Source organism: Bison bison, unplaced genomic scaffold (genome assembly GCF_000754665.1).
Source record: "Bison bison bison isolate TAMUID 2011002044 unplaced genomic scaffold, Bison_UMD1.0 scf7180017864356, whole genome shotgun sequence".
Classification (NCBI taxonomy): Eukaryota; Metazoa; Chordata; class Mammalia; order Artiodactyla; family Bovidae; genus Bison; species Bison bison.
Window position 1 is genome coordinate 3,475,151 of NW_011494928.1, and position 19,356 is coordinate 3,494,506.

The 19,356-nt window shown below is 38.1% G+C and overlaps 1 protein-coding gene across 1 annotated transcript in view; it reads left to right on the forward strand.

Moving 5' to 3' along the window:
• CCDC67 (coiled-coil domain containing 67) overlaps positions 1–19,356 on the forward strand; it is a 140,206-nt gene that overhangs the window by 95,731 nt on the left and 25,119 nt on the right. Inside the window, exons 12-14 of the mRNA XM_010855167.1 lie at positions 8,823–8,846; positions 12,382–12,533; positions 18,243–18,357. Coding sequence (XP_010853469.1) covers positions 8,823–8,846; positions 12,382–12,533; positions 18,243–18,357 — 291 coding nt within the window. The remainder of the gene's footprint in view (positions 1–8,822; positions 8,847–12,381; positions 12,534–18,242; positions 18,358–19,356) is intronic.

A 19,356-nucleotide genomic window follows, 5' to 3' on the forward strand; every position in this document is an offset into this window, starting at 1 on the left:
GGAATTTTCTCCATCCATTCATCCACTAATGGACACTTTCCATGTCTTGGCTATTGTGAACTGCAGTGAACATACTGGAGTGCAGACATGTCTTTGAAACATTGGTTCCCTTTCCTTTAGATACATGCCCAGATGCGAGATCTGGGTCAGCACGGTGGTTCTGTTTTCAATTTCTTCAGCAGCCACGTGCCGTTTCCCGCAGTGGCTTCTCCAGCTTCATTCCCATCAGTGGTGTGCGAGAGCTCGCTTTTCTCCAGATTCTCACCAACATCTGTTATGTTTTGCCATTTTGATGCAGACCGTCCTGTCGGGTCTGAGGTGGTACCTCACTGTGGTTTCAGTCTGCATTTCCTTGATGATTAGTGACGTCAGCAGCTTTCTCACGTGTCTGTGGCCATCTGTATGTCTTCTTTAGAAAAATATCTGTTTAGGCCCTTTGCCCAATTTTTAATTGTGTTGTTTGTATTTTTGCTGTTAAGTTGTATGTGTTTGTTATATAATGTGGAAATTAACCCCTTATTAGATATATAGTTGACAAAATATTTTCTCGCATTCCATAGATTGCCTCTTCACTCTGTTAATTGGCTTCCTTTGCTGTGAAAGAAACTCTTTAGTTTGATGTAGTCCCACTGGTCTGTTTTTGCTTTTGTTGCCTGTGCTTTGGTGTTATATCCAAAAAATCATTGCGAGGGGCAATGCGAAGTAGCTATTTCCCCATGTTTTCTTCTGGGAGTTTGACAGTTTCAGGTCTTCCATTTAAGCCTTAATCTATTTTGAGTTAGTTTTTGAGTAGTCTAGGATAGAGGTCTGTTTTACTTGTTTTCTTGTGAATATCTAGTTCTCCAACAACAGTTATTAAAGACACCACCCATTCCCCATTGTTCTTGGTGCCCTTTTTAAAGATTAGTTGACTACACGTGTGGGTTTATTTCTAGATTCTCTTTTCTGCGCTTATCACATGCCACAGTCAGCACAGAATGTTTTCATTCACTCTATAATTATTTACTGAATGTCTGATATATGTCTAGCAGAATGCTAGGATTATGAGACTAGATCCTTGAACTCATGGAGATTAATGTTAGTGTCTATAAACATACATTAGTGGATATAAACAATTAACTGGATGGTTATGCTAGAGTGATAGGAGATTGTGGAGTGCAGGGGCTGTGTGGGGGCTACCTGATGCTGTACTGGGATCAGAAAAGGCTTCTTAGGAATAGTTAGCCAGACACACAGTGGTGGGAAGTCATGATAAGGTGATATAATGCAGGTGCTGCAGTGGTAAGGAATCCACCTGCCAGGGTAGGAGACCCAAGAGATGTGGGTTCCGTTCCTGGGTTAGGAAGATCCCCTGGGGAAGGAAATGGCAACCCACTCCAGTATTCTTGCATGGAAAACTGCATGGATGGAGGAGCCTGGCAGATTACAGTTCATTGGGTCGCAAAGAGTCAGACATGACTGAGTGGCTGAGCACACAAGGTAATATAATGTGCAGAGACAAGACAGAAAGTCAAGGAGACTGGTAGAATTTCGTCACAACAAAGAGCTGCTGGTCATCGCGTGTGTACTGTATGCCTTGCTGTCTGCCGAGTACTTTTCGTACATTAACGTCTACGTCCTTATACTGTGTGGGGCGGCCGGGGAGGGGGGTGGGGCTGGGATAGGGACTATTATCCCCACAGAAAAAGAAATGAGGTCTTTCAGTTTTAGAGTAACTTGCCCAAGATCATACAGCTTGTGACTGGCTTGGATAGCTCCAGATGCGTAGTGTTGACTGTCAGACCCCATGGTCCTGCCCCTTCTGTTCTTGTCACTGATCCTGCCCTTGCATCACTGCCCCTACTCAGCCCCTGTATTTCGTCCTTGGTTCTCTACTCTGGCTGTGTGCTTCCCCTTGAAGGGTAGAGGCACCTTCAGCTTCTCTCTTCTGCATCATACAATGGCTTCAGGTTCTCTCTTTGGAATGGCTTCCAAGTTGTCCATTTTCCACGCCAGGTATGCTTTCCTAACGTCGCCTTTCCTGGTGGAACATGTGCTCAGTTTCCCACAGGAAGCCAGAACCCTTCACGTCCCAGGCTTCCTTAACCTGGGTCACCTGCTCTGTTTCCCTGTGGAGACCGGCACAAAGCCTCCACTACAGTAGAACAGCTTATTCTCATCTGTGTATGTGATTCTCATTCTCATGCTCTTTCTTACTTCCTGACCTTGGCACATGCTTTTCCTTCTACCAAAAAATCCCCCTTCCCTCCTTCACATGGCCATGTCCTTTTAATGTTTCAAGTTTATCTGCATAAATTTTAAGCTATACCAAAATCTTCTCTGATTTTCCTGTTAAGTGTCACTCCTCGAAGCCATCATAGCATCCTTTCCTTAGCATCTGTCCTACCACAGTCTTACAATTGCGTTTTTCGTAAGCCGTCCATCCCCTTACCAGTAGGCTCAGTGGTTATGGTCCTAGTTTGCCACCAAACTCAACACTTAATGTAGTGCCTGAATATGGAAGGCACTGAAAAATGTTTTGTTTGATGAGTAAATGAGCAAATGAATTAGTGAATGATGAATGGATCAATCTATTATATGTTTTCCACCTGAGTGCTTTTCCTTTACCAAAGTAAAGAAATTCCTTTTTCTTTACTAAATCCTACCAGTCCCTTAAGGGACTAGATTAAATTTTATCTCCTCCTTGAATTCATCTACCATTACTCTGGGGCCCAGTTAGTTTTCCTTTCTTTGACTTCCTTTAGCAGTTTTGAATTGTCTTCTTTTATTTTTTGTTATGGGTATGTTTTGTCTCAGTCATATTTCTTGTGGGAGAAAGGGCTTATATTTCATGTTTTTTCTTCATATAAGATTTGGTATAGTATATGACTCATTGAAAGCTTCCCTGGTGGCTCAGACAGTAAAGAATCTGCCTGCAATGCAGGAGACCTGGGTTCCATCCCTGGGTCAGGAATATACCCTAGAGTAGGAAACGGTGACCCATTCCAGTGTTTTTGCCTGAAAAATTCCATGCACAGAGGAGTCTAGTGGGCTACAGTCCATGGGATCACAAAGAGTCAGACATGACTGGGCAACTGAGCACTCACACACATACGCAAGGCTCAGTGAATACCTGTGGATTTGTGGGAGTTACCTGCTGTCTGAGAGACATGAATAAGTTATCAAGGAAACCACTGCTAATTACAAGGTTAACCAAAGCTTTGTCTTATCACACTTCCTACATGATCTGTCTCAGTAGTTGTTGACATTGATTGATTCAAAAAACATTTGGGTTCCTACTTGGTGCAGTATAATTTAACACATAAATTACATCATATCTATATTATTTACTATTTTTCATGCATGTTACTTTAGTCTACTCAGTTTTATTGTATTTTCAATAAAGGCAGAGTCACTTTTTGGTATTTGATTATCTCTGCAGAGCTTTTACATTAGCACACACATATACATACATAATATATATGTCTAAAGGTTGCTTAATGGGCTGTCATAAAATAGAATGCCATTTGTTATAGCCTTCAACATGATGCTTATTAAAATAGCACTTAATCATTTATATTTTATGAGGATTATCCTTCATATAGGAAGGTTTTTTTAAATTTTAATGTGGTTTTACGTATTTATTTTGGCAGTGCTGGGTCTTCATCACTGTGCAGGCTCTTTCTCTAGTTGTGGTGAGCCCACATCTCACTGCAGCATCCCCTGTTGCAGCGCATGGGCTCAGGGCACGCGGGCTCGGTAGCTGTGGCTCCCGGGCTCTAGGGCACAGACTCGGTAGTTGTGGCGCACAGGTTTAGTTGCCCTGGGGCACGTGGGATTTTCCCAGATCGGGGATCAAACCCACATCACCTGTATTGGCAGGTGGACTCTTTATTGCTGAGCCACAAGAGAAGCCTAGGAAGGTTTTTTTTTTTAATTGAAATTTACTTGGCATAAAATACTATGTTGGTTTCAGGTGTACTCATAGTGATTTAACATTTGTGTGTATTACAAAATGATCACCACATTAGTTTAGTAACCATCTGTCCCATATAAAGTTATTTCAGTTTTATTGACCATATTCCATATGCTGTATAGTACATATGATTGCTTATTTATTTTCTACCTGGAGGTTTGTACCTCTAAATCCCCTTCACTTGTTTTACCTACCCCCAACACCCTCCCCTCCGGCAACTATCAGTTTGTCCTCTGTATCCTTGAGTCTGTTTAGTTTTGTTTTTCAGATTCCACATATAAGTGAGATTATATGATATTTGTCCTTCTCAGTCTGACTAATTTCACATAGCATAATAGCCTCTGGATTCATCCATGTTGCCCCAAATAGCAAGATTTCATTTTTTTATTGTGGCTGAGTAATATTCCATTGTGTATATACACCATAGCATTTTTTTATCCATTTGTCTTTTGATGGACACTTAGGTTGTTTCCGTATCTTGGCTGTTGAAAATAATGCTTCGGTGAACGTTGGGATATATGTATCTTTTCAAGTTAGTCTTTGTGTTTCCTTTAGATAAATACACAGATGTGAAATTGCTAAATCATATGACAGTTCTATTTTTAATTTTTTGAGGAAACTGCATGGTTTTTCCCATAGAAACTGTACCACTTCTATTCCCACCAATAGGTCACAAGCACTGCTTTTCTCCACATCTTCACCAACACTTGTAATTATTGTCTTTTCTATGATAGCCTTTCTAACAAGTATAAAATAGTCACATTATGGTTTTGATTTACTTTTCTCTGATTAGTGTTGAGCATCTTTTCATGTCTTTTGGTCATCTGTATGTCTTCACTGGAAAAATGTCTGTTCATATCCTCTATTCATTTTTAATGAGATTTATTTTATGTTGAGTTGTATCAGTTCTTTATATATTTTGGATATTAAGCCCTCATCAGAAGTATCATTTGCAAGTATCTTCTCCCATTTGTTAAGCTGCCTTTTTATTTTGTTTAGTTTCCGTCCCTGTGCAAACACTTTTTAGTTTGATGCAAGCATATTTGTTTATTTTTGCTTTTTTATTCTCACCTGAGGAGACAGATCCAAAAAAAATATTACTAAGACCAGTGTTGATAAGTATATTGTGTTTTCTTCTAGGAGTTCTTCGGTTTCAGGTCTTACATTTAAGTCTTTTTTTAAGGTTTATTTATTTATATTTGGCTGTGCTGGGTCTTCATTGCTGCACATGGGTTTTCTCTAGTTGTGGCAGGCAGGGGCTCCTCCTTAGTAGTGGCGTGTGGGCTTCTTTTGCTGCAGAGCATGGACTCTAGGTGTGCAGTCTCAGTCATTGTGGCCCACAGGCTTTGTTGTCCCAAGATATGTGGGGCATCTGGGAATCTTCCCAGACCAGGGATCAAACCCGTGTCCCCTGCATTGGCAGGTGGACATGCCATTTTTAGCCACTGGACCACCAGGGAACCCTTACCTGTAAGTCTTTAATCCATGCTGTGTTTAGTGTGTGCATGGTGTGAGAGGAGTCCAGTTTGATTCTTCTGCATGTAGCTGTCCATTTTCCCAACACTGTTTACTGAAGAGGCTGTCTTTTTCTCATTGTATATTCTTGCCTCCTTTGTCATAAATTAATTGACCATGTAAGTGTGGATTTATTTCTGGATGCTCTAGTCTGTCCCGTTGGTCAGTGTACTGTTTTTGCCCTAGTACCATACTGTTTTGATTACAGTAGCTTTGTTCTTGTTGTCATGTCTGACTCTTTTCAACCTCACAGACTGTAGCAAGCCAGGGTCCTCCGTCTTCCACTGTCTCCTGGAGTTTGCTCAAATTCATGTCCACTGGATTGACGGTACTATCTAACCATCTCTTCCTCTGCCGCCCACTCTTCCTTTTGCTTTGTAGAACAGTCTAAACTCAGGGAGGCATGAAATATCCAGCTTTGTTCTCCTTTCTCAATATTTGGTTATTCAAGGTCTTTTGTGTTTTTGAACAAATTTTAGAATTATTTCTGCTAGTTCTAAGAAAAATACAATTGATATTTTGATAAGGATTGCATTGAGTGTGCAGATTGCCTTGGGAGTATGGTCAGTTTTAAAATATTAATTCTCCTAATTTATAAGTACAGCATATCTTTCCATTTGTTTGTGATATCTTCAATTTCTTTCATCAGTGTCTTATAATTTTCCAAGTATATGTCTTTTACCTCCTTATGTAGATTTATTCCTAGGCATTTTATTATTTTAATGTGATTGTAAATAGGGTTGTTTTCCTAATTTCTCTTTCTAGTTCATTGTTAGCATATAGGAATGTAAAAGATTTCTGTATATTAATTTTGTATCCCTCAACTTTACTGAAATAATTTATTATGTCTAATAGTTTTGTGGTGGCATCTTGAGGATTTTCTATATAGTTTCATGTCATCTACAAACATTGATCGTTTTACTTCTTCCTTTCCAGTTTGAAATCTCTTTATTTCTTTTTCTTGTCTCATTACTGTGGCTAGGACTTCTAGTACTGTTAAATAAGTGGCAAGAGTGAGTATCCTTGTCTTGATCCTAATCTTAGAGAAACTATTTTCAGCTTTTCACTGTTGACTCTGATGTTGGCTATGTGTTTGTCATATAGGGTCTCTATTATGTTGAGACATGTTCCCTCTATGCCCACTTTCTGGAGAGCTTTTATCATAAATGGATGTTACATTTTGTCAAAACCTTTATCTATATCTATTGTGATGATCATATAACTTTTATTCTTCAATTTTTAATGTGGTATGTCACATTGATTTATTTGTGGCTATTGAACCATGCATATATCCCTGGGATAAATCCCACGTAATCACAGTGTATAATCTTTTTAATGTATTGTTAAACTTGATTTGCTGATATTTTGTTGAGACCTTCTGCATCTATGTTCAGCAGTGATACTGACCTGTTACTTTTTTTGTAGTGTCTTTGTCTGGTTTTTGCATCATGCTGATACTGGTCTCCTAGAATGAGTTCAGAAGCATTCCATCCTCTTCAGTATTTTGGAATAGTTTGAAAAGGATCAGCATGAACTCTTCTTGGGTAATTTCCACTACTCTATCTTCCAGTTCACTGGTCTGTTCTTTTCTATCATATAATCTACTGTTTATTCTTTGTAGTGTATTTTTTTTATTTCAGTTGTTGTATTATTAAGCTCTTTTTTGGTTCTTCTTTGTGTTTTCTATTTGTTAAACTTATTGTTGTATTCATCCATTTTTCTCCTGAGTCCATTGAACATCTTTAACATCATTACCTCTAACTCTTTACTGGGTGAATTGCTTATCCTACATCTTCTTCATGTGGATTTATACCTCTCTCACCTCATTTTGCCCAATTTTCTTTTTTATTTCTTCATACTAAGTAGGCTGGTTATGATTCCTGATTTTGGAGAAGTGGCCTTATGTTGGAGATGTCCTATGGGGCTCAGCAGGGCACTCCCTGTGTTCACTGGAGTCATATGCTCTTGGGTTGCCTCATGTTTGGGCTGTGTGAACCCTTCTCTTGTGGCATGGCCAGCTACTGTGGGCATGCTGGTTGGCAGGGCTGGCCCCTTGCAAAGGTGGCTGCCAGCCACTGCCTCATGTATTGGCTGCTTTCCCACTGGTGGGTGCGGCTGGATCCCAGCATAGCTGATCATGGGGCCTGTGAAGCCCAAGGCTGGTGCCAACCCTCTAATGGGTGGGGCCAGATCCTGGCACAGCTGAGTGTGCAGTCCATTAAGTCCTGGGACTGGTGCCAACCAGCTGGTGGGCTGGTAACCTCCAGCACAAAGAGGTTAAAGGGAGCTCTCCAAAATGGTGTTTGTCAGTGCTGGTGTCCACATGGTGGAATAAGCTCCCGAGAATGGTTGCCACCAGTACCTCCATCCCCAGGGGAGTCCTAGTTGCCACTCCCCTCTCCCGGAGGCTCTCCATGATGAGCAAGTAGATCTGACCCAGGCTCCTTTCAAACTGCTGAGACTCAGAGCATGAGAGATTTTGTGTGTGTTCTTTAAGAGCAGAGTCTTTGTTCCCTGTATCCCTCTGGCTTTCTCAAAGGTAAGGCCTGCTAGTTTTCAAAGCCAGACATCCTAGAGGCTCATCTTCCCAGTACAACACCCCCAAGCTAGGGAACCTGATGTGTGGTTCAGATCCCTTTGTGCTAGAGGAGGACCTCTGCAATTGTGATATTCTTTCAGTTTGAGAGTTGCTGATCCAGGGATGTGATTCTGACTACACCCTTCTTAGTCCATCCCTTCTACTCAATTTTATTATGGTTCCTTCTTTATATCTTTAGACATATAAAATCTTCTCTGCTAGTCTTCAGGTTGTTCCCATAGGTAGTTGCTATGTAAGGAGTTATTATGGTTTACCCCTGCAACAGGTGAGTTCAGGGTCTTCCTACTGTGCTATGCTATGCCATCTTGAACACACTCCCCCCTTTTAGGAAGCTGATTTTATAACTGCTCTCCATTTTTTATATGTGAAGATTTGGAATTAACTTTGCTAATTGACATAGTCAAGCCATTGCCCAAAGAGAAAAATCTCAAGTGTCTACTGAATAATAAAAAGGAGTTCCGTATGACTCTTATCTCTTTTAAGCTTTTATAATCTATTATGTCATTTATTTACCACTTATTAGTTTAAAGATTTCATAAAGAAAATTCATATCTGTTATGTGTTAAAATCCCATAATTAGTTAATTCTCTCTAAAATAATTGGAATGAATAAGTAAACATATAATTAAATAATTTGTGCTGAAATTTTACCTCGGGCAATAAAAACCATAATATTTACATCATTATTTTTAAGTCTTCTAAAATATGTGGTATTTCTTTAATATTAAAATAACAATTATTTTTTCCTTCCTAGACAAGTGGAATTACTGATATAAAGGTAGGTCATTTCTGAATTACTAGAGCTTTGATAACTTTTCTGCTTAAGTGTGAAGCTTCCTGATCATTTACACTTAGGGGAAAAAGGTTGAAAGTTCATACCCACCCAGTAGTAGAAACAGCAGTCTTGCACTCAGTCCTTTACCTATTGCATACCTGGGGCTGTGACAACCCCCATTTTCCTTTGGAGAATTTACTAATGGGACTAACCACCTGGCATATAAGTTTTTCTCTGGTCTCAGTGACATACTTAAGACCAGAATTAGCAAGAGGTTTTTGGTTTATTTGGATATTTTTTGGTGTTTGTTTGTTGCTTTGAAAAAGATGTTTTCCATGGATTTGTGCAAAAGCTTGACTATATAGAGAAAAGTGAGGGGTTTATCTTTATTCTGCTCCTGGGTAATTAACGAAGGATCAAGTTTATCATGATAGGCTTTTTTGTGACTCCATATTTACTTAGACTTATATTTGTATTTGTTAAATTTTCTTTCACTTAGGGAAGGTGTTATAAAATTAGATTTAGTCAGAACTCAGAACTTAGAGTAATTTTTAAGACTAATTGGCCTTTCACTATCCATACAGTTTGCTAAATAAAATAACAGCATAAAAATTAGTACCCTCATAAGCATCTAAAGGGCTTCCCTAGTGACTCAGTTGGTAAAGAATCTGCCTGCAATGCAGGAGACCCAGGTTTGATCCCTGGGTCAGGAAGATCCCCTGGAGAAGGGAATGGCTACCCCCTCCAGTACTCTTGCCTGGAGAATCCCCATGGACAGAGGAGCCTGGCAGGCTGCAGTCCTTGGGATCACAGAGTCGGACTTGACCATGTGACTAACTTTAAGCATCTAAAACATTCATTTACATGCTATAAATTAATATACTAACCTTAAAACATGATTAAAGTCAGCCCTTCTATAGAAATACTTTGTTAGTCTAACTATTATTTAAGAGAAAAAGTACTCTTATAAAATACTATCATTCAGACAGTTCAGTAACCCAACTGTGTGCTCAAGTAAACAGGCGCCATGAGGTTTCACCATTTCAAGAAGAAAAGTCAGTTAAAACTATGAAACCTTAAAATTTGGAGGGTGGGGGTAGGGAATAAGAAATTGATTGGGCCTGTAAAAAGAACCCATCAACAATACATAGGTAAAGTTTAATCAGTGCCTGTTTTCACATGATAACCATCTACTGGAGAATATATTTTTAAAATCATTGAAAAGTATTTAGGAAAAAATGAAATGAGAGAGCACCAAAAATGCTATCCAGAAAAATGGAAAACGTTTTAAAATACAAATTGTATAAATCCATTACCTGTGTAATTCTTTCAGGTCATACTTACAATACTTATTTAATTATGGTACATTTAGAAAATTGTGTTTTTTTAAAAAAATCATTACTAACATTCTTAAATACTTTAAATCAACACTGGGCAGAAAAGTCACAGGTGAAATCTAATTTTATGGAAAAATTTTGAATGAAATCGTAACAGAGCAGCAGACTATCAAGAGTTATATATTTTGACTAGGTGATGTCTTTTTAGGAGAAAATTTTGAATCTTTTCCAAGATTGTTTTTCAAACAGATCTGCCCATGAGTGTTCTCCTTTGGAGAGGAAAATTGTGTTAGGTCTACCTTCTTTATATTTATCACAAATGGGCTCGAATTTTAGAATAAGCAAACCTGTCTCCTTTAAAGCAGATTATAGATTACTTTTTTATCTGTACTAGTATATCTCAGGAGAAGGCAATGGCACCCCACTCCAGTACTGTTGCCTGGAAAATCCCATGGATGGAGGAGCCTGGTAGGCTGCAGTCCATGGGGTCGCACAGAGTCGGACACGACTCAAGCGACGTAGCAGCAGCAGCAGCAAGTATATCTCCAATGAGCAAAGTTAACATATACTAAAGGCAAGGGCCTAACAAGCAGAGAAATACCTTGAATGACCCTTCTTTCCCAAAGGTCACATTGGCCAATATTGTTTTGAGAACGTTTGACCTCCTGGAGCATTTTTTTCCATTCAAAAGTAGACCTTTCTAAAGATTTTTAAACTTCTATAAAAGGATAGTGTAGGTGGCTCAGACGGTAAAGAATCTTCCCATAATGTGGGAGACCTAGTTTCGATCCCTGGGTTGGAAAGATACCCTGGAGAAGGGAATGGGAACCCACTCCAGTATTCTTGCCTGGAGAATTCCATGGACAGTGGAGCCTGGTGGGATATACTCCATGGGATCTCAAAGAGTCGGACACTACTGAGCAACTAACACATATACATAATAATTAGGCAGTAAACAGAAGTTTTAATGAACAGATTTGGCCTTTGAAGCAAAACATAAAACAGGTAAGCCTTTTTTTTTTTTTCAGGTAAGCATTTTTAATGCTTTAATATATACATTTCTATTCCTATTTATCAATATTGATATTAATATAGTAAATGAATAATTTAAAATGTGCAATTAATCAAAAATTTTTTGAGTGACTTTATCACATGCCAGCCCATATGCAATGGCAGTCAAAGCCTTAAATTTAGAAACTTAAAAATGACAATTCTAAGCCATAATCATCTATAGTCTTACGAGCTTTTAAACATCGAAAATTGGAGCTTCAAAAAGATATTTTACTCATGTTATGCTTTTTGTACTAAAATATTACTCTTCTGTAAGCAGGGAACTATTGTTTAATCAGCATAATTCATGGGTATTCAAATCATAGTTCTATTATAAAGGACTTCATGGGGTTATTTAAAGCATTTTCATGAGTTTTCATGTCAGAATATATCCTGTTTTTTAAAATTTTGTGAGAAAAAAAGTTTAGACTCTCCCTAAGAAACTTCTTACAGCATTTAATTAACATAGCATCAGAAATCTTTAATCTTGCTCTAAATTTTTCATGTTGTGATTTAAATATGTTTTTTATTCTTTTATGACATTAACCATTGGGTTGCCCATACCAGACAATAAAACTTTTTCATGATGCTGCATTGCTCAAGACTGTGTTATTGGCACAGTCTCATGCAGGATCTAGTGATCTTGGTATAGAATGGCCCAGAATCAGACTGCCATCATATTGATTTAATATATAATTTTTCATACCACCCTACAGTGAGGGGTTGATATGTGATTTTCTATAATGACATATATTGTTTTAATGTGGAAAACAAATCTTTTAAAATTAAAAGATATGTTAATTCTGGTTCCATTACTAGTCAGCACTAGAAGGCATACCCTATTAACACAGAAAGTCTTAAAACTAACAATTTGTTCTAGCTACAGAGAACAGTAATGCATGCAGTGAGCCTTTTCTGTACTGGAGCATGGGCATCCCCTTCACTGTGATGTGTTAAGTGGCAGCTGTCACTGAGGACCTGTGTTGTGAGAAGGTGGGAGGTGAAGAGAGACATTTAGGAGGTACACAGGAGTAAAGTCACATGAGTCGACTTACAGGAAAGGGTCTTTCCAACATGTGTCCAAATGCACAGAAAATATGCATCTCTTGTATGTAACAGTTTTTTCAATGATAGTTTATTTTATTCTCTAGAGTGTAGACTTCACTAACAGGGAACATTCAAGGCATACATCTATTAACAAACTGGAATACGAGAATGAAAGGCTCCGAAATGATCTTGCAAAACTTCATGCCAGTGGAAAATCAACATGGGCTAATGTAAATACCTATGAAGAAGCAGGAAGGTATGCCTATCAAAGCCAAATAAAAATGGGGTAAAAATGAAGATGGGTATGCCAGCTCCACTTACATAAGGATATAAACATACAAACATTCAAGTGAAATTTGTTTTTAAATAATCAAATTGTAATTTTATACACTTTCTCTTCAGCCGCTTAAAATTTGTTTATGGGGACAATTCAATAGTCTAGATATACATGAAATTCTATGGTCTCAGTAGCTTTCCAAGGATAACAGTGAAATGAGTAGACTGTTAAATGAAATTTTGTCAGTTCGGAACTTTCTTAGAACCTGATGTGGCATACAGAATGTACAAAAGTAATCTTTTTTTTTTTTTAATGTCAGAGTACAGGAACGGCTACCTACTCCAGTATTCTGGCCTGGAGAACTCCATGGACTGTATAGTCCATGGGGTCACAAAGAGTCGGACATGACTGAGCGACTTTCACTCACTCACTCACAGGCAGATAGCATGTCTGGCTTAACTTCAGATACATGTACACTTTGTACTGATGCTCCATCAGTGGAGACAGACTGTGGTCTTTTCACAGGAGAGAACCTGGGGGTGTGTGAGAGGGGTCTTCTGTGAGTGAAGAGAAGCATGTGGAAAATCAATACCTGCTGCCTACATTATCCCCAGGCTCTTTAAAATGTCTTACTTCAAAATTTAAGTAAATATATCAGCCTTAACATTTGACTAATTTCTTCAACTTTAATAAAATATGTTTGGAATCAGAGCTGTCTCTGGAGTTCTTTCACCATTTTCCAGCACTGGGAAAATGCTCAGCAAAACAAACAAGTTTCTTTTCTACAGGATTTTGCAAAGCCATTAATGTGCTAATTACTTTGTGAGTTTCCAGGAACAGGTATGGTGTGCAGTATTCCCCAAACTTATTTGATATGAGGTTTATTAACATTCCATGGTGCTGAGAAATGGTGAATCAATAGGTCCAGACCTAACATCAGTACAACTTTTGTTTAAAAGCTCATAATACTTAGCATGAAAACTTCACATACAGATAATTAATATTTGCAGCTTTGCGGAATTCAAATATTTAACCTTTACTTTCCCATCTGACAAGTAGGGATAATAATTATAAGGGTTTTCTGAGGATTATAGGAGAAAACCTATTTCTTTGTAAAATGTATAATTCCCTAAATGTTAGACATTATCATTGATACTATTATTCTAACAAAATTGTTAATATTTACAATAATATTGATACTTCTCCAACTCCCAGTACCTAAAAAGTATATTTTGGTGGATAAACAATGACTGAATCTGACATTTCCTCTAAAGATAGTGCTGTTGGGGAAGGGTGATGCCCGGCTCCCTAAGTAGCCCAGTGCTACAGGTACAGTCCTTAAGTCCAGGGGCTGTACTTGACACATCTGCTCAGCATCCTCGTGCGTGTAGTACATCCTTTCCCACTCTCACCACCCTGACCCTGTGTGTGCCGGAAGGATATGCTCTAACCCAGTGTTAGAAACAGCAAGCACTCAGAAGTGCTGAACTAATAGCTCTTCAGGTGGTCATGGGAGGGAATGAGAGAAGCCTGCTGCTGCTCCACAGGGGCGCTTCTTCGGTCGGTAGGGTGGTATGTTCCGGGCAGTGCAGCGAGAGTCCAAAAGGGATGTGGAGAGGATGAGGGGCGTGCACCCCAGCCAGAGGGCAGCTCCCTGCTGAGTATCCCCATGTTGACTGGCCAGGGTAACTGCAAATCTGTCCAGAAAACCTAACCTTGATCTGGGGGTAAGAATATAATTTCTAATATAGAATAAACCCTTTACAACGCACTTCTCTCCCCATGGATACATTTCTCCATGGGTCACATCCCCACCCCCTGTATGCGGTTTTCTCTCTGTAAGAGAAAATCAGCACCCCAGTGATGTTATGAAGGGTCTTCACCGCGTCTTCTCCAGCCACTGGTCTGTATTGCACCCCTGTTAATGCAGAACATTGTTTCCTATTCTTGCTTGTTGGGAATAACTTGGAAAGCCTCAGGTGAAGGTACTAGATGTTCTTCTTTAAACAAAAAGACAGCTCCTCTGCCTTTTCCTGTCTTTAATCAGTGTTTTTATTGTTTGGATTGCTTGGGCAGTGTGGAATGTGTTAAGAGTGCCTAACGGAAACAAGGCGGCAGGGGGCACGGAGCAGTGTAAGAGGTAACATGCTCAGCAGGAGACTGTCTTAATAAGCAGCTTGGGCGACTGTTCCTACTGCAGAGCCCTGTGTCCTGCCAGTCTCATTTGTTCAGAGTTTCATTAAATTTGTTTTAATGGCTTGTCTGATTTCAATGTTCTCCAGTGACCTGATTTTTAAAAGAAACAGCATTTCAAATGTTCTGAATAAATTAGTACCATGTAAAACCCACTATGGGGAAAGAATTGTTGAGAGGCAAGGACACTGTGAACTCACTGGTGGAGAACTGTAAAGCACATATCTATTAATTTTAGCAAGTGAAAAAAGGCAATGTCCTTTCCTTCCCTCACAACACAGCTCAGTGAAGTCAAATACTAAAAGCTGTATGTATTTATTAGGAAGAAAATAATCAAAAAACACACAGTCATATTTACATATCAATGGCTAATACAATAAGGTCTTATTAAAGTATTTTAGAAAGGAAAAAGCTTTTAGATAAAGGTATGGGAACATAATGTTCCACAACATTTTAAAGTCTGTAGTCTAATTTTTAACCCCTTCTTGCTTTTGACTGAGAAAGATTTGTATAATGTATTATTAAAATAAGCTTTTGTCTACTTGGAAGTTAACTCGGTTTTTATTGCTTTTTACTCCTGTTAGAAGTGATAAGATTTTTGTGCTCATCCACTTAAAACGTGAAGCATTTTAGGATATTTCAAAGGATTTCTTTTCCAATAAAAATTTATTCAGCACTTTAAAAAACTTAATGGAGTTCCTTGGTGGCCTAATGGTCAGGATTCCAGGCTTTCACTGCTGTGGTCCCAGGTCAGGGAGCTGAGATCCTCAAGCAGTGTGATGGCCTAATGGTCAGGATTCCAGGCTTTCACTGCTGTGGTCCCAGGTCAGGGAGCTGAGATCCTCAAGCAGTGTGATGGGACCAGAAACACACAAACAAGACTAAGAATGAGATGAGACTGAATCTGGCAATGGAGGTAGTCAATGTTTTCAGCGTTTTTAGAATTAAGTTAGAGTTTTGAAGTTTAAGGATCATTTGCAAGCTAACTTAGAATAGTGGTATCCAGAACGATTAATATATAACTAATTTTAATGGCAAATCAGTTTTGTAGTGTATGATGGAGTTTTATCTCTATATATAGTTCATACTTAAAACTGAATATATGGCTTTAAGAATTATATCATGTGCTGCAAAGATACTGGTAATCACAAGCTAATCAATAAAACTGCTTCAGACCTAGTCAGGAAATTAAAAGTTTCTAACACTAAAACACCACAAAGTCAGGTTTGTCATAATCACTCTACAGGATCTCTTGTCAAGGAATGAATAGTTATTTATCTAGAAGCAAAAAAGTAAGCTGAGTCAGTTTTGCACCAGGGTCTTGCTCAGGAGAGAAAAACACAGTAGCCTGAAGGGTTCCAGGCTCGGAAATAATGGAATCAGGCGTGTTATGTGGAGTGTTAGAAGGGGAGGCCAGAAGTGGTAAATCAGCCTAGTTTGTCAAGGGATCCCCTTTCGTGCTGAAGACAGTACACTGTATGTAGCCCAGGGAGGCTTGTAAACTCAACGGAGGGCCAGGGCTGTGTAGACGGACGGCTCTGTGAACTGTGCGGTTGGCTCAGCCCTCAAGCCAGCCCGAGTTGGGTAGAGCTCTCTCCAACAAAAACGCCGGCTCCTGCCCTCCTGGCAAAGCAAGGAGAGGCCTTGCAATAGGGTCTATGGAACAGACCAGCTTGTGAGATGGTAGTAAAAGCTTTCTGAAATAATTTTTAAGATAGCTTTTAAATTGATATACTTAGCATTTTTTTTGCAAGGTGGTTTTGGTTTTATGAAGTATTTGAATAGCTGTATTCTTGAAGAAGAACTTTTCTGTCATATAAAGATGATTTAAAGCAAAAGTGCTTTGCTTCATAATGTAACTTTCCTTTTCATTCTCTGCACTTTATTGATCTTACAATAAAGAAAATGTTCATGTATAAATTTTAGTAATTAAGATCGTAAAGTTGTATCTATACATCCAAAGCAAAATGGATAATTATTTAGATAATTTAGGGCAAATAATACTTTCCCTGAAATCTCTGTATAATTGAGATTACAGAGGGATGTATATTTCTTGAACCATTTCTATAATTATCTTATTTTTTTCCACTGTGCTTTGAAGTATAGATGGACTCATTCAGATTAAAAGGTTCAACGGAAGATTCTATGCAGAGGTACAAGGCAATTGTTATAATTCTATTTGAATTGTGGGATGTTTCATTTTATTTTGCACATCATAAACCATGTTATTTCAGTTTAATTTGCTGTTCTGTTTCCATGGTAATTATGGTTTGGAAGAATGGATTAAAAAAAATCCATTTCAAGATAAATAAAAATGGAAACCATGTTTTGTTTTTATGTACTAGTTTACAGATGCCTCACTTAACTTTTATTGCTATTTGTATGCATAGCTTTGAAAACGTTTGCATAATAAAAGAAGTCTATATAGATAGATAGTCTTTGGATAAGAACAGAGAAAAATAATGTAAATTTTTTAAACTGTGTAAAGTTAAAATATGAAGACTTTGAAAATGGTTAATCAATACCTGTAGAGAATTTGAATTGTTAGTAAAAATAAATAACTTTAAATTGAAAGGATTTTTATGTTTCCATGGTCTTTGATGATTTTGATTAAACCCCATTTTCATGAATTAATATTCAGAGAAGATACTTATTTAGTTCCAAACAGCCCATACTGTTAGGACCTTTTTGTGTAAAATTTTAGGGTAAGTTGGTTTGTTTATTTTATTATTCATTTGTTTAGTCAGCACACCAAAATTTAAAATCCCACTGGTATTTTATTCAGTCTAATCTTCTACCCTATATTTTGGCACAAACAACCAATTCTATACTGTGCTTTTCATCAAACTGTGGAGTTCAATTCTCATAACAACCCTTTTTTATAAATGAAAAAATTAAAGTTACAGGTAAATATAGTTACCTGTTGCTCAAGGTCATACAACTAAGTGTGGAGGAGTTTAGGAGATAATGTAAATTGAAAACATACTATAAATTATTAAGCTCGACATAAATTATAATTATTATTATTGTATGGAGACTTATTCTAGTGTGAAAAAAAAAAGAGAACAATTATGTTAAGAAAGCCAGTGAGGTTAAGTAAAATGAGAATAGGAAAAGAGTGTCTGTTTAGAATTGTCAAGGGTAGCCGTGTTAGCTGTTTAAAAATTTTTTCTCATACTGGTTTAATGTCATTTAATTAAATAGCAAAGAGACAAAACAGTAAAACACAGAAAGAGAAACAATATAGGCAATAAGAATGGCAGAATATTTTTAGCAATTATGAAAGTTTCCTGCTTCATTATTAATTGTTCTAAGTCTTTTAAGTGGAATAGAAATTGTCAGCAAAATTATTTTCAAAGACATACCCAGATAACAAGCCCAAATATTTTATTGTGCTTTCCCCACAGTTAGAAATCAGAGAAATTTAAATTCTTAGCTCCATAAATAAGCAGGTGACCTTGGTATCAATAATGACAACCAGTCCTTCTCTTTTAGATTTAACCACGATCGTGAGCCAAACAGAAGCGCAACACCTCCATTGCCGTCTTTGCCATTTCAAACCAAAGAAATAACCAGTCCTTTGGTTAGTGATGAGGAAGTATTCCCCATGGTGAGTTGCTGACTATTGGTTACTATTTTCTCCTTTATGGAGTGAATACTCTTACACTGATACTGATATTACTGATATGTACAGAGTAGTTTAAAAAAATATATTGCTCTTTAAATAAGACTCCAAGATGGGTCTGCGAGTAATTCAGCAGTGACTATCTATAGAAGGAAAAGCATCCATAATGTTTCGTGAAGTATTTCACCTCAAGTACAGGCTGAAATTACTGGTGACTTTTAAATATGCAAGTCACTTCTGGACATTCCATGAGCCTTAAAGATCTGTATATTTTAAAGAGCTACAAGTGATCTTTTGTGACTGTTTTAAAAAAAAAATCTCTTTTACTGACTCTGACATACATACAGAAATATGCACAAATCAGAATTGGACAGCTTGATGAATTATTGAAAAGGCAACAGAGCAGTGCAGCTGCCACCCAGGTAATAAACAGAGCATTAGTAGCGTTCCAGAGGCCCCCTTCCCACGCCCTTCCAGTCACTCCAGCCTGCTCCCAAGATAACCACTGTCCTGACCTTTTAAGTCATAACTTGGTTGTAGCCATTTGTAAATTTTAGATAAATCGTATCATGCTGCGTGTGTTCTTTTGTATGGATTCTTTCTCCCACCATTGTTTGAACATTGTTTGATGAGAGTCATTATCCATATTGTTGGCTGTAGTTTATCCACTTTTGTTTCTCTATTAGTATTACATTATATATATATACCATATATAATGATATGATTATCCATAATGATACAATTTATCCATTCCACTATTGACATCAGATCAGATCAGATCAGTCGCTCAGTCGTGTCCGACTCTCTGCGACCCCATGAATCGCAGCACACCAGGCCTCCTTGTCCGTCACCAACTCCCGGAGTTCACTCAGACTCAGGTCCATCGAGTCAGTGATGCCATCCAGCCATCTCATCCTCTGTCGTCCCCTTCTCCTCCTGCCCCCAATCCCTCCCAGCATCAGAGTCTTTCCCAATGAGTCAACT